At 43.1% G+C, this 13,312-nt stretch overlaps 2 protein-coding genes across 2 annotated transcripts; both read right to left on the bottom strand.

Moving 5' to 3' along the window:
* Window positions 1-3,213: 3,213 nt before the first annotated feature.
* pou4f1 (POU class 4 homeobox 1) lies at window positions 3,214-4,729 on the bottom strand (the record flags this gene model as incomplete). The annotated part of the gene is made up of 2 exons (XM_080834282.1): window positions 3,214-4,182; window positions 4,607-4,729. 2 exons carry the CDS (start codon window positions 4,727-4,729, stop codon window positions 3,214-3,216), a joined length of 1,092 nt encoding a protein of 363 aa, XP_080690408.1.
* A 2,587-nt stretch (window positions 4,730-7,316) lies between these two features.
* Window positions 7,317-12,035, bottom strand: obi1 (ORC ubiquitin ligase 1; the record flags this gene model as incomplete). The annotated part of the gene is made up of 6 exons (XM_080835359.1): window positions 7,317-8,475; window positions 8,697-8,785; window positions 9,526-9,747; window positions 10,520-10,611; window positions 10,970-11,105; window positions 11,964-12,035. 6 exons carry the CDS (start codon window positions 12,033-12,035, stop codon window positions 7,317-7,319), a joined length of 1,770 nt encoding a protein of 589 aa, XP_080691485.1.
* Window positions 12,036-13,312: the final 1,277 nt, after the last annotated feature.

Here is a 13,312-nt window from a genome sequence, read left to right as displayed (position 1 = left end):
AGGCCCCTCTCAACGTGTCCTCCAGTAACACGCGTTTGGAGATTTTTTTTCCTCAGTCGTTGATCAATGAGAGTAAACAAACATTTATATTGAAATGTTTTTTTCATGTCATTTGTGTGTGTGTGTGTGTGTGTGTGTGTGTGTGTGTGTCTCTGTGAGTATGTCAGGGGAGGCTCCAATGTTGCTATTCACTTCCTTTGACACTGTTTTGAGACGAGCGACTCTCCCGTTTCATTAAATGTTTATTGGCACTTCAGTTGGGCTAGGCACAAAACTCCCCCTCAAAGCTTCCGGTTCCAGTGTTGCTTTATATCTGACATTATTTGGAAGTATAGTATTTGGGTCGGGCAGGGTTGGGCTTTGCTAGACTATTTATAACTCCATTCTGTCACTATGTTTGGATTTTGAAGAAGGCCTGCCGAGCCTCCCACAAACGGAATTTGATACCGGGGCTACAGTCACAGAAATACCGTCAGATGAATCATGCATAGGATATAAATGCAGCCAAGTCCAAAAACACAACAGCGGCCTACCTGTGTTAATCTTCCAATGAATCACTTATCCCATTAGTTGTTCATTTGTTTGGAAAATGCTGGTATAGGATCCAATGCAAAATTTGCATCGCAGGGGCACCTCCCATTAGACTACAGACAATAATTACTCCTGATTTTAATTAGTGCCTTGTTGTATTCCGTTTATTAATTTTCCAGATCTCAGCGCATGAATTATTTAATAAACCGAATCAAGGGTATTTCAATTTAGCAGCGAGAGAACAACCGCACTAGACAAGTAATCTAGATAGAAACATCGAGTTCACGTTTACAAGATTGTTATTATTATTGTAAGTATTAGTAGTGGTGGTGGTAGCAGCAGCAGCAGCAGAGTAGTAGTAGTAGTAGTAGCAGCAGCATTAGTAGTAGGCTACAAATAAAACAGTCATGTTTTGTTCCTCTTTTTTTCACCTTTTATTAGACATTTAAAAACATCAGGTTTATTCTCTGTTAAAATGATTTCTAAAAAATACTTTGGTCCTATTTCCAATAGGCTCCACGATTTAGTGTATTCTGAAGTCTCATAAATACCAAAGCTTTCTTAAATCAAATGAAGAGCCAATTTGCGCTGTCATTCCGTATATTAATTAAATGTGGTGTGGGTTGGCCATAGTGTTCGTGCTGTAGTGCAGTCTAAAGTCTGGTTCTCAGTCTAGACAGAGGATTCAGCAGACAACAACACGGAATCAAATAAAATATTAATACCCACATCAAGCATGGGAATATTGTAACAGAATAGCAAATGAACTTACCCTAAAAACCCGTCTTATTATTAATACTAATAATAATAATAATAAACAGTAATAATAATCATTATCATCAGATGAGTCCATCCTTCAACTACATTAGCAACTCTCAGACCTTCTGCTCCGCAGTCCATCCGGTTAACGACCGTGTGTAACTATTCCAACTTCATTTTGCTGCTGCTGATATCTAGACTAGCTGCTAGCTGGAAAGAGTTTTTGGCGACTGTGCATTATGTGTGTACACCAAACTTATCGGCCTGTATGAACAAGCAACTCTGAATTTGAAGTCTATATCAGTGGGGGGGGGGGGCATCTTTCTCGTTACGATTTAAGTGTTCATCTGTAGTAGACTGCATACATGGCCTTCTACAAGGCTTCATGACAGATGACCATAATAAAGGTGCACTGAAAGTTTAAACTAGCAATACTACTACTGCTACTACTTAATCATAATAATAATAATATATAAAAGAAAAATATGTATCATTTGCACACACTGAACCCAGAAGACAGCTCTTTTTTTTCCTTTTCGTTCATTTATTTAGAAGATCGCTAGGAACTCAGATCCCTCTGCTTGGTTTTGGCTTACAGAATGATGGACAGAAGATGGAGTGAGTGAACGTAAAACTGAAAGAGAGGACAACAGAGGAGACAACTCCACGAACGGATGGGTGCACAGGTATGAAAGTGTGACACACATGTGGCCTCGTTGTAAACATACGTGTGCACAAAATAAATTATTACTTACACAAACTTTTTTCTTTAGTCATTTTTTTCTTTTAACAATTAACACGACAAACAACGTTGTGTCAATGTGTGAAAACAGGCATTTAACAGTGATTTTACACCATCCACAAAGGCCTACCAGTAGATACTCTATGTAGTGCTTTTTTTTTTTGTAAATGCATAGAATGTTTGCACTGCAAACCAAAATATACAAAAGAAATAAAGATTCTCTTTTATGATCTTCCAGAATACATTTTCCCCTCTGAACGTAAAGTATATTGTCTGAATCATGCGAGTGTTAAATATTTCCATCATTGGACATTTTCGTTGGGCAACAAACGCCAATGACAACAAAATATTGAAATCTTTTTGGATGAAAGAAATTTGGACTCGTCTTATAGCTCTGAGAGCAAGTGTTTTCGTTTGTATATATACAAAAATTGTTCTAATATAATCTAACCAATCTAAACAACAGCAAATTCAGTGCAGATTCAAAATAAACACGTGTGGTGAAGGACAACTTCAGTTTGCCCTCTGAGGTGAAAAGGGACTCATAATATATCTCTACTGCCGTGCCTTTTTCACTTTAATATCCTCCAGTTAGACAGACCTTTGGAACACGAAATGAGAGAAGTCGTTGATAATTGGTTAAGACTGATATTATGGAGTCTGCTTTTGGACATATCCAAACTCGGTAGCATCCGAACACTTTTACAAACAGATAAATAAATACATAAATATTTAAGTAAATAAATAGATAAATAAATACATAAAATCAGTAAAACAACATAGCGCTAAACAATGAGGTAATCCTTCCATGGCTGTTTTGATATTTTTAAAATAAGTGTTACTGGAAAAAAGTAACTCGATAAAAGTAAAGCTTAACTTCATTTAGTTTCGCAATCTTTTTTTTCTCCAAAAGGCAGAGAACACTATGACTGTTTTTGTATCATCAGAGCAACTGTGAAATTAGTTGGTCTGAATTACCTGTTATTTGCATACTTCACATTCACCAGTTTCGTGAAAATAAATCGGTGGGATTATCAAACCTCACAAAACCGAGTAAGAATCATATTTGTCTGTAGCCACACCGCTTTGAAAATCTTCCGCGTCAAAAGCAGACCGAAAACGATGTTTGTGTGTATGTTCCTTGGTCCCCAAATTCAGTCCAAACAACACGTGTGCGTCCATCAGTGCGTCGCAGAAAATTTCAACCGCTTCTGTTTTTGTCTTTGGTTACAAAACCATACCCGCACTACGTTCTTTTTCAGGTCCAACTTTTCTGCTATCGCTGCTATTTTCTCAGAGGACGGTCGGGGTTGTACGGCAAAGTAAGCCTCCAAAGAACGTTTCTCTGGCGCTGCTATCGACGTTCGCTTTCGCTTCTTCTCGCTTCCATTGAAAAGGTCGGGTTTGTTCATTTTATCTCTCTGGGCACCCTCGGCCTCCTCCAGCCACGCCTGAAGAATGGGTTTGAGCGCGATCATGTTGTTATGCGACAGAGTTAACGATTCGAATCGACAAATGGTACTTTGGCTAAGCGAGCCCACACCGGGAATTTTCAGGTTAGCTAGGGCACCACCAACGTCCGCCTGGGTAACCCCGAGCTTGATCCGTCTCTGTTTGAAACGCTCAGCAAAAGCCTCTAGCTCCCTTGGGTCTGTGTCCGAGTCAGTGATTGAGGGCATTCCATTGTTATTGAGTCCGCCCTGACCACCGCCATGGTGTCCGTGTCCGGGCAAGAGCCCGTGATGTGTTAGGGGCGAATTCATGTTCATAGCAGCCTGGTGAGAGAGGTGGCTCAAGCCGTGCATGTGCGAGTGTGGGTGACCCGAGGAGGAGATCAGACCCCCGCCGGCCCCACCACCACCGCCTCCGGCCCCGTCGTGTGCGCTGCTCATGAGGGAGAGCGACTGGGAAGTGATATGGTCCATGAGGTCCGGAGGTTCCAGGTTCTGGTGGGGGTGGTGGTGGTGGTGATGGTGATGGGCCAGTGGCACGGTGGAGTTCGAGCATCCCACGCTGTTCATGGTGTGGTAGGTCGCGTCCGGCTTGAACGGGTGAGTCTTGCCCTGAGACACCGCGATGTCCACGGCCGCCAAAGCTTCGGCGCGGGCCAGCAGAGTCTCATCCAGACTTGCAAATATGTTACTCTGCAGCTACAGTCCAAGAGAAAGCGGTGGAGAACCAGAGAGATAGAAAAGCAACAGAGAGGAGCAGGCAGATACACAGAGAGAGAGGGGAGAGAGGGGAAAGTAGAGAGAAAAGGAGGTTGAGGAGGAAAAAAACAGGAATAAATGGATATGTCAGCTGGGGAATACTGTCAACACATAACACATAGAGAATATTCCTTTTAGAAGCTTCGAGTCATAAAAATTAATACAAAAAAGGGTGAAGTCGGAGCCTTCACTGAGCATGGCTTTCAAAAAAGATCACAGGCGTTTCAGATGATTGCCGTGGAATACATGAAAAAAACATTAAGCGCGCGGCTTGGCAGAATGTGCCTTGCAGCGCTGTACAGTTTCCACGCGCCTCGTCTACCGGAGAGGGACAGCGAAGGAAGTTTTTTAGGGGGTTCTTTACCTGTGGAGTTTGCAGACAGGCTCTTCGGATGGCTTCTGAGCTGGAATGCAGAGTTGTGTACTTGTGCTCCGGTAAGCTCGGATGCATGGCGAAATGCGCCTGTTTGCTGTTCATGGACATCATGTTTGCGAGCTTCTTCTCTTCAAAATCAAATAGATAAAGTGCCCGAGAGTCGAGGGAAGAAAACAACAACAGCAAAGGAACTGTCGAGAAAAAAAAACAAGTCGAATAAACAAATCCCCTTTTGGTGTGTGGGTATGTGTGTGTAAGTGTGTGTGTCCGGCGGTAATGATGCGCAGCTTCAAGCCCACGAGATGCAGCGGAGATGCCTGCAGTCTCTTGGTCGCGCGTGTCTGTCTGCCGCTCGGCAGCGCGAGGGATGAGAAGTGCTCTAACACCTGAGCCCTTCAGATCTCGTCAAGCAAGCGCGCCTTCTCTCGCGAGACATGGAACGGTGCAGCCTGACAGATAACGGGCCCGCTTCGAGCGCAAGTGACTCTCGCCTCTCCTTCTCCCCCACTCTCCCTCTTCTGTTCTCATCTCCTCCCGTCCTATCCTCTTCTCTTCTCCCCTCCGGCCCGGACGAGCACGAATATGAGGACGGCAAAGGGCTCTACACCTGTGGATCAACTGCGCATGCGTATTCACCGGAATATAATTACGTTTCAATAAAAGAAATCAAAGCTATTTGAACCACGTGTGTTGATAAGGCTGTTTGAGTTTTATTTTAGTTTTGTCGTTTGGGGATTTTTTTTTTTTTTGTGATACCAACGGTTTTGACAATGTAAAGTTAAATAAATTAAATTATGAGGCTCATGAAAAATCATATCATATTTTTCTTATTTCCTTAATTTCTTTTTTCAAATAGCAGGCCATTTTCGTTTGGAAACGCCAAGTCAGAATGAGTCAGACATATTTTGGCAGTTTGTTAAGTAGGACTTGTCTAGATGTACATTTAATTAAATTTGTATACGTATATATATACACGTATTTCCTTGTAGGCTACTGGCCGTTGCCTATTCTTAAGGTTTCTGGGACCAGATCTCCCAAATAGCCTGAGACACAGAAAGCTACAGAGGTCTTCTGCACCATTTACAAGACTGTCATTACTTTCAAGCCGAAGAGCAGCCGTGCCGTGTCAGCCATGTAAGCTGGAAATGACTTCTAAAGATACTCATCTCTCATATGTAAAATGGCGTATGCCCGCGGGCCAGTCCGGCAATTAGGGGCTACACAGAAGAAATCGTGTTATTTTCCTTGCCCAAAGCTGACTTCAAAAGCACGTCACGCTACTGCCAATGCGTTAGAGAAAATGTTGACATTGACGCAAAGGCAAGACAGCGCAAAGACCTTTATCACAAAGGTTGTTGTGCAACACGGCACAATGCTTTAATTTAGTATGCAAATTTAACGATATCATGTATATTTCACAAACCTCTTATCACTGCATGAATTTTTAATTGGCTAACCGTGGTGCGTTTGAACAAATGAAGCGTTAATTCATTTGGATGTATTAATTCCTTTAAAGACTGTGTACAAGGTTACGGTGGATATTAAATCAATTTGTTTAGTGCTCATCCGGCGATGATCACGTTTTAATGACGGGCGCATAAAAGGCCCATTTGTTTCAGTCGAGCCACCATAAAGATGCGCGTGCCAGTGGATCACTATAATGACATAAAGGTGACGATTGTTGAACCGGTATGTGCGAGTTACCAGATTGTAGATACGGTGCAGGGCGAAAGCAGAATTACACGTGAACTTCTGTCCTTTTGAAGGTATATTTATGCAATGAAGTCACTGGTTTGCAAGTTTGAGGAAACTAGAAATTATTTAAATGTGCATCATTAAAAGATTTAAGAAGTTTGCCAATATTCCTGTGCATTGTTAAGACCTTGTTTATGGGTTTCAGACGTTTGTAATTTACAGGCCCTGGAAATGTAAAGGAACAGGTACTGTGTTCTGTCTCAGGAACCAGATTCATGAGACAGAACACAGAGAATTAATGAGAAGTATTCTCTTTGGTTCCCTCAAGTTCTTAAGTAACAGAAACAGAGGGGAATCTTGTGTTCAAGTTGTATTTAAAGATGAGGATGATTGAAAGAAGTAGTGAGACAGCTTTGTACTTGGCTAAAACAGATACCAATGTTTTAGAATAGTTAGAAATTGAAGGTCATCATTTAGTGCTTTTATTTTTCTTGTTTCATTAAAAAATACTCAGCTTACAATAAAGCATGGTTATGGATAGACTGGTGCTGAAATGTCACTGGGTACAAAAACATTAAAAAAAAAACATCTGACATCAGTAAAGAACAAAAAGATTGTATAGATCATGACTGTCTAAACACTCATTTAAAATGGTTTTAAACCATCCATCATTCAATTTCAGCTACCAGCTAAGCTTTCAAAATTGGCAACAGGAACCGAGAAGATCCTCACAAAAAATATCTGCATGATCTGTAGCATATGTGAAACACTGTGACCTTAAACGGAGCTCATTCCAACTCCGCTCAAGACCTTTAAACACAAATATCCAGCCATGTTTCTTTTGCTCAGACTTACTTTTAAGTTTCACTATAAAGGCAGACTGTCTACTGAAAGCTAGATTTAGGTTCGTAGCTGAACGTGATCAAAAGCCTAGAGGCTTTCTCAGGCTCCTCTTTCAGAGGAGCACATTCACCACTGGATGTCAGGGAGGGAAGAGGGGCATTCAGCTGGGTTTGGACAGTTTGGAGGGACTGGAAGTAAGAGGGCCGCTAGGACACCTGCGTTTGGTCACCTGAACGACCTGGGCTTCCATCACTGATGGTGGTGGTGATGATGATGATGATGATGAGGACCTTATCTCGACAGAGGTCATAGGGGTCACCTCAGCTCTCTCTAGTAATCTCTGCCCACTCTCCTGTGCGTCAGCCCCCAGCCTCAAGGTGGCATCTCTCCCAGTGGTGTCAGTCTGATCTAATATGCCCGATTCACACTCTGTGCCAGTGGTCAGCTGGCCACTGCTGTGCCCTGCAGTGGACACAGTCAAACGAGAGCCTGTGCCACTTGGGCCTTCATCGTCAGAGATCAGAGAGTCCAGTTCACTCATCTTGTCCTGGTACGCCGCATCCATACAGGCTTCACTGGAGGCCCCTAGGGTATCTGTGACATTGTGAGCGACATTTGGAGATTCAACTGTGCCGTTTGCTCCCCTGAAGGACTGTTTGGTCATCCACGGCGCCTCCCGCAGGTTGTTTTTGGAAGCGGCAGGTTTTTGCTCAGAGGCTGTTGGGGCCACACTAGGGCCACACCCGTCGAAGCTTAGCTTGCGCAGGTAAGAGAGGGGGCCACGCCCCTGGTCACACCCACGCCTCGCCCTCCCCTCGCTCTGCAGCAACGGGCTTCTCAGGCTTAGGCTGCGAAGAGCTGAGGAGGGTGTGGTTGGGCTGCCAAAGCCAGCAGAAGGCAGATAGCCATCAGTGCCTACTCCTACGTCCCCACCCACTTTGTGGGGACTGGCGGCGTCTCTGAGCAGTCGCTCGGACGTCGTCAGCAGGAGGCCCTTGTTGCCGCCGAAAGAAGACGTCGCCCCGCACAAGTCGGTGTGCACGGACGTCTCCTCCATCTCACTCAAGCTCCTCCTCATGGCGGTGATCCGATCGCCATGGGGACGACCCACCTCACTCTCCTCAGCGCGAGTGCACTCGGAACGGGCGTCCTCTTTGGGCCCGGGGGCATCTGCGCTGGGCTCCACCGCCTGGTCCCTCTGCGCCTCCAGCTCTTCGATGAAGTGGTCGCTCCGCTCCAGGGCTCTCTTCAGATGAGCCACGTCACGCTCAAGCTGCTGGACCTTCGCCTCAAGAGCAGCCACTGTGTACCTGCCATACCTGAGGCACATGCAACACACACAAGTTACATAAATGACAATTGTCAAAGTGGTCAAATGTATCCTATATATGGTGCTTCATTAGACTCTATAAGTGTCTCCAGATCGTCTTATCTGGGTTTATTTCACAATAATAACCAGCATGCTCTACATTATATCTTAAATTACCGCCATTAAAAAGGAAGTTATAGAGGAGAGAGTCCATTTTATAACACTACTCACTTCTGTGGAGAGCGGCTCTCCACCTCAGCCTTCAAGCGCATGTTCTCCTGGACAAGGTCCACGTTCTGGGCTCGCAAGGTTTTGTTCGCCTTTGGGTGGGGAGAGAGAGAGGAAGAGATAGATACACATTTGCTACTCCATTTTTCTTGAGTCAGCCATATCAGAGACATGAAGCCAATAGCACAGTCCACGCCTGGCATCCTTGGCCAGTGTTTCACCTCACAGGAGAGTTGATATGACAACCCATGTATGGACTGTATAGGAGGTACAGAGGGCCCGACCCTGAACCTGACTAAGCTATTTTAATGGCCTATACATGAGATTGGTGTAGAGAACTCTACTTCCATAAACATACTTTTTTAAAGTAATTATTTACTTCTGCATTGTGCTCCTGGTCTTATTCCAACACTATCTGAGTTTTAAGTTACTATGTTGCTAAATACCAGTTTAACCAGGTAAAACGCAAACACCACAAACTGAAAAAAAAGAGCCCAAAAGACCAAAGAAATTAAATACCATTTCTACAATCAGTTTAATCCCTGCCCTATCTGTTTATCATCCATTTTCCCACTGTATCTCTGAACATGACTGCAGTGTTTTGACAGAGACATTACATTCAAATAGTTGACTAGTTGGAAATGTCAAAATCAGCAAAAATATTTCATCCTAGAGAAATAAGTATACCAGTAAAGTAGTACCAATTGTTTTTATTACATTATTTTATTTATTGACAACAAATGAAGAAAATAGAATCCTGGAATGGTAAAAAATGTATGTTTTCAACATCTGTTTACAGATGCAACTCCTAATCAGCGTCCGGGGACCTTACCTCTCTCAGCTTCTCCGCATCCTGTTTGACCTTCTCATAGAGGTCGGTGGCCGCTCGCAGCTTGCTGGCCCATTCCTCCAGCTCAGTGGGGTCGAGGCCCCGGTCCTCGCCGTGGGACACCGATACGGCACGGGGCTCCGAGATCGTTTCAAGTTGCGTCTCAGCAGCGCGGTTTTTGTATCGCAGCTGCTCATTTTCCCTCTCCAGGCTCTCGATTTCATCCTGAGGAGAGCCGTTTGGCACGCCACGCCGAGCGTTAACGAACGACAAAAAGAAGGAGGTTGAGCTCATCAGTGGAACACAGCATCAGCAAAGCAAAGTTCACATGATCAAGTACTAGGGAGCACTTTACAAAGAACATGGCTGCCCACAACTGCATTTCAAAAAAAGATTACACAAAAAATCTACAGTGTTTATCTAACCTATATCATATGACATAACCAAAAAGTAAGCATATGCAGACCCAAATCATTAAGTAAATAAGGGGTATATAGGGAAGCTCCCTTCTCCTTATCGTTTAATGTTCAATTCAACACATAATGCGGACCAATATCCTGTGTTTAATGTTCTTTTGTGGTGTGCATGCATCAGATTTGTAGCATGGTATTTGCAATGTTTTTAATTATTTCCCTTTGAGGATCATTAAATGTACACGTTCTACCTGTCTGTCTATCTATCTGTCTATCTATTTGTCTATCTGCCTTTCTACCTACCTGTCTATCTATCTAGCTGTCTTTTGGTTCAAATATCTGCCTTACTATATACCTATCTATTTATCTATCGATCTGTTGTCTGGTGTTAAAGTTGCGATCTAGAGTCATCTCTGCAAAGAGTGTAATCACCATGCTGCATACTTTCTATATTATATAGAAGTGACAATAAAATGTTTTCCACTGGAAAAGTGAACATTGGTTTCTTTAACACGTCAGCAGTTCAAAGAGAGAGAGAGAGGGACTGGAGGACTGGAGAAGACGGAAAGGGTCAGGTAATTTACCTCATACCCCTTCAGCAGCAGCTCTCCCCTGCTCTTCCGGAGACGTCTCTTCATGGTGGGGCTTTCAGGGGCATCGCTTTCATTTGTCGCCCCTGTTGAGAGGGGAAAAAACATTCTTAAAAAACGTGTTAAAATATTCGTTGGTGACGCAAACACACCATTTAATACAGTAAAAGCTCTCCTACCACCCCAAGATTGTGATACATTAAAGTCATCCATATATCCATATGTTGTTTGTAACTGTATGTGATTTTATGGATGATATTTATAAATGGAGTGAAGTATATTTGACCATATGAGTAGAGCCTAATAAAGTGAAGCTTCTGAGATTCTGCATCAGTTTTAAAAGCCTTGATTTGTAGAGTAAATGTGAGCACAGACACGCAACCACACAGACATTTTAACAGCAACATCACGTGAACAAAGTTAGCCTTTCTTCAGACCTCTCACCTATGATCTCCTTGCAGGGGTTGTCAGGCGTGATGGGCACCCTGCAGGTAGGGCATTGGCTTGCCACGCTAAGCCACACGTCCATGCAGACAGAGCAGAACACATGGTGATTGCAGCAGACCACCGGTTGTCGAACCTGCATTGAAAAGTGTTGTAAGGATAGCATCATAGGTACTGCCAGGACTTTTTCCTTCAAACATACAATTGATAAAACTCAAACTGAGTTCTCACCTACAACTGACAGAGATCTTACAATCGATGATGAATGACCCTGCTTGCCCAGGTAATTTTATCTGCCTCTGAAAGACATCGCTGGTGCAACTTGCGGGCCTATCACGCGTTTAATCCACATCTTTAAGAGACTTTTTAACACTTCAGTTCAGCGTATTTAAAGAAGCCGGGATCACGTAAAAAGTAAGCTATCGGAAGGTCTTAAATATTGACTTCTGAAGAAGGCACACTAAATTTGTTTTGTAACAATAAGGATTGGAAATGTGTGTGTTTAACTTGCAGGTTTGACGGTTTGCCCAGACAAAAGTTGTCAGTGAAAAATACGTTGCTTCAGCCAAACGACAAATAGTTCTTTGATACAATGTTTGGATGTGGAGTTACTTTGTCTAACAAAGTCTTGTAACATTATTCGCCACATGGTTGCTTAAGCGGAACTCACAACTGAGTGGATGTAGTATTGTACATATTGCCATAGGCTTCGCTCTATGTAGGCTACTGTGCAGAAAGCACAATTAAACACAATGGCAAACTCAGCTGCATACTGTATAATAGCCTGTTTGGGGTTTCAGGTCTAACTGTGACATGTAACCATGGCTGATCTGCTCTTTATTAACATAGTTTGCTAAACATCCGTGGCTTGTTTCCTCTCTCCAACAGACTGTCTTTAAAAAAAAAGCTAACAAACGTTAGCTGGCTAGCAGGATAGACGCAGACCTGTAAAATGTTTCAGCGTCAAGAACTCTGACACACGCGAGCGTATTACCTTTCCGAGGCAAATCTGGCAAGAAATCGGTAGTGTTAAGGAGATGGTAACGTTTTGGTAGTTTTGTGCCATAATATTCCACAACAGCGACCACCCAATACACTGAAGTTGCAGACAGAGCGAATGAAAGTCCCTCCACTGCAAACAAAGCAACGCCTCCCATTGCAGATAAGTACGGAGAGCTGTGAGGGAGAAACTTAATCTTGAATCCCGAGTTCATGAACACCTGAAAATGATAAATGGACTTTTCGGGTTTATCTTACTCTCAGTGCAAAGACAGACGGGAGTATAATTTTTGCATTTTTATGCAGCTATATAGGACTAAACAAGGGTAGACAAAATAAGAAAAGCATTTTCCACTTTTACTGGGCGACACACATTCTGGTGCAAAACGCTTAGGAACATATTAGCTGCTGTTTATAAAAGGAAAACACATGTCAAAGTACAATAATTTATTGTGAAATCATTACAAAATTAAATGACCTTACATACCTATCTTGCAGAGAGGCATTTGCAGCAGACTACCAGACCACATCGTCAGCTAACTCAATTAGAATTGAACTGCCGCAAAACAATCTTGTAGGCTACATTGATTACATCAAGCCGCCCGTCAGTACTTCCACTACACTGCTGTTATTAGCTGTGAGACATTCCCTTTAACATGCCCGGGTGCCTCGGGCCAGGCTCAGAGTCCTCACAAAGGGTTCAGGAACGCGCAGCAACACACGCTTCATCTCCGTGAAACCAACTTCAACAAAATGTTGTTAAAGAGTAGAGCAGAAAAATGTCAATTCACTTGGTGTTTGCAGCAAAGTAAAGACCCCGCGACGACCAAGGGAGAACCACAGTCCTGGAGAACTGGAATTCTTTTGAATCTATTTAATTAATTTAGTTTCCTGTAAGGATTTAGTTTATTTCAGTAGTGAGGTCACTATTGAAAATACATGTTCCTCGTTCATGCATAACCCCCTCCCTCCTAAAACACCTAATACAGAGCTAGTCAGTTATGTTGCCTGCCTTCCTCCTATATTAGAAGAGCAAAAACGATCTAATGCTTGATTGAAATCTAGTCATTTCATGTCTGAGAACAGCTAAATATTATTTTGAAGAACAGCATTATTGAGTATATGATCATCTCTTTTGTTATGAACCATGGCCATATGTCTGTATGGCCGTGTCTTTCCGATGAGGAAAGGAAGGGGGGGTTGCAGCATTCAGAGTTCAGTGTTCTGGTTTCTGCCAGCATCATATTTCAGCAGAATATGTTCCGGACGACGCTTTGTAATCGCTCAGTCATTAATTGGTGACAGTCAATTAATCACAGCCGGTTCATACTCCAGCCCCTATTG

The sequence above is a fragment of the Sprattus sprattus genome (assembly GCF_963457725.1).
Source record: "Sprattus sprattus genome assembly, chromosome: 3".
Lineage (NCBI taxonomy): Eukaryota > Metazoa > Chordata > Actinopteri > Clupeiformes > Clupeidae > Sprattus > Sprattus sprattus.
The sequence above is the reverse complement of the archived record's forward strand: the minus strand, read 5'-3'. Positions and strand labels throughout refer to the sequence as shown.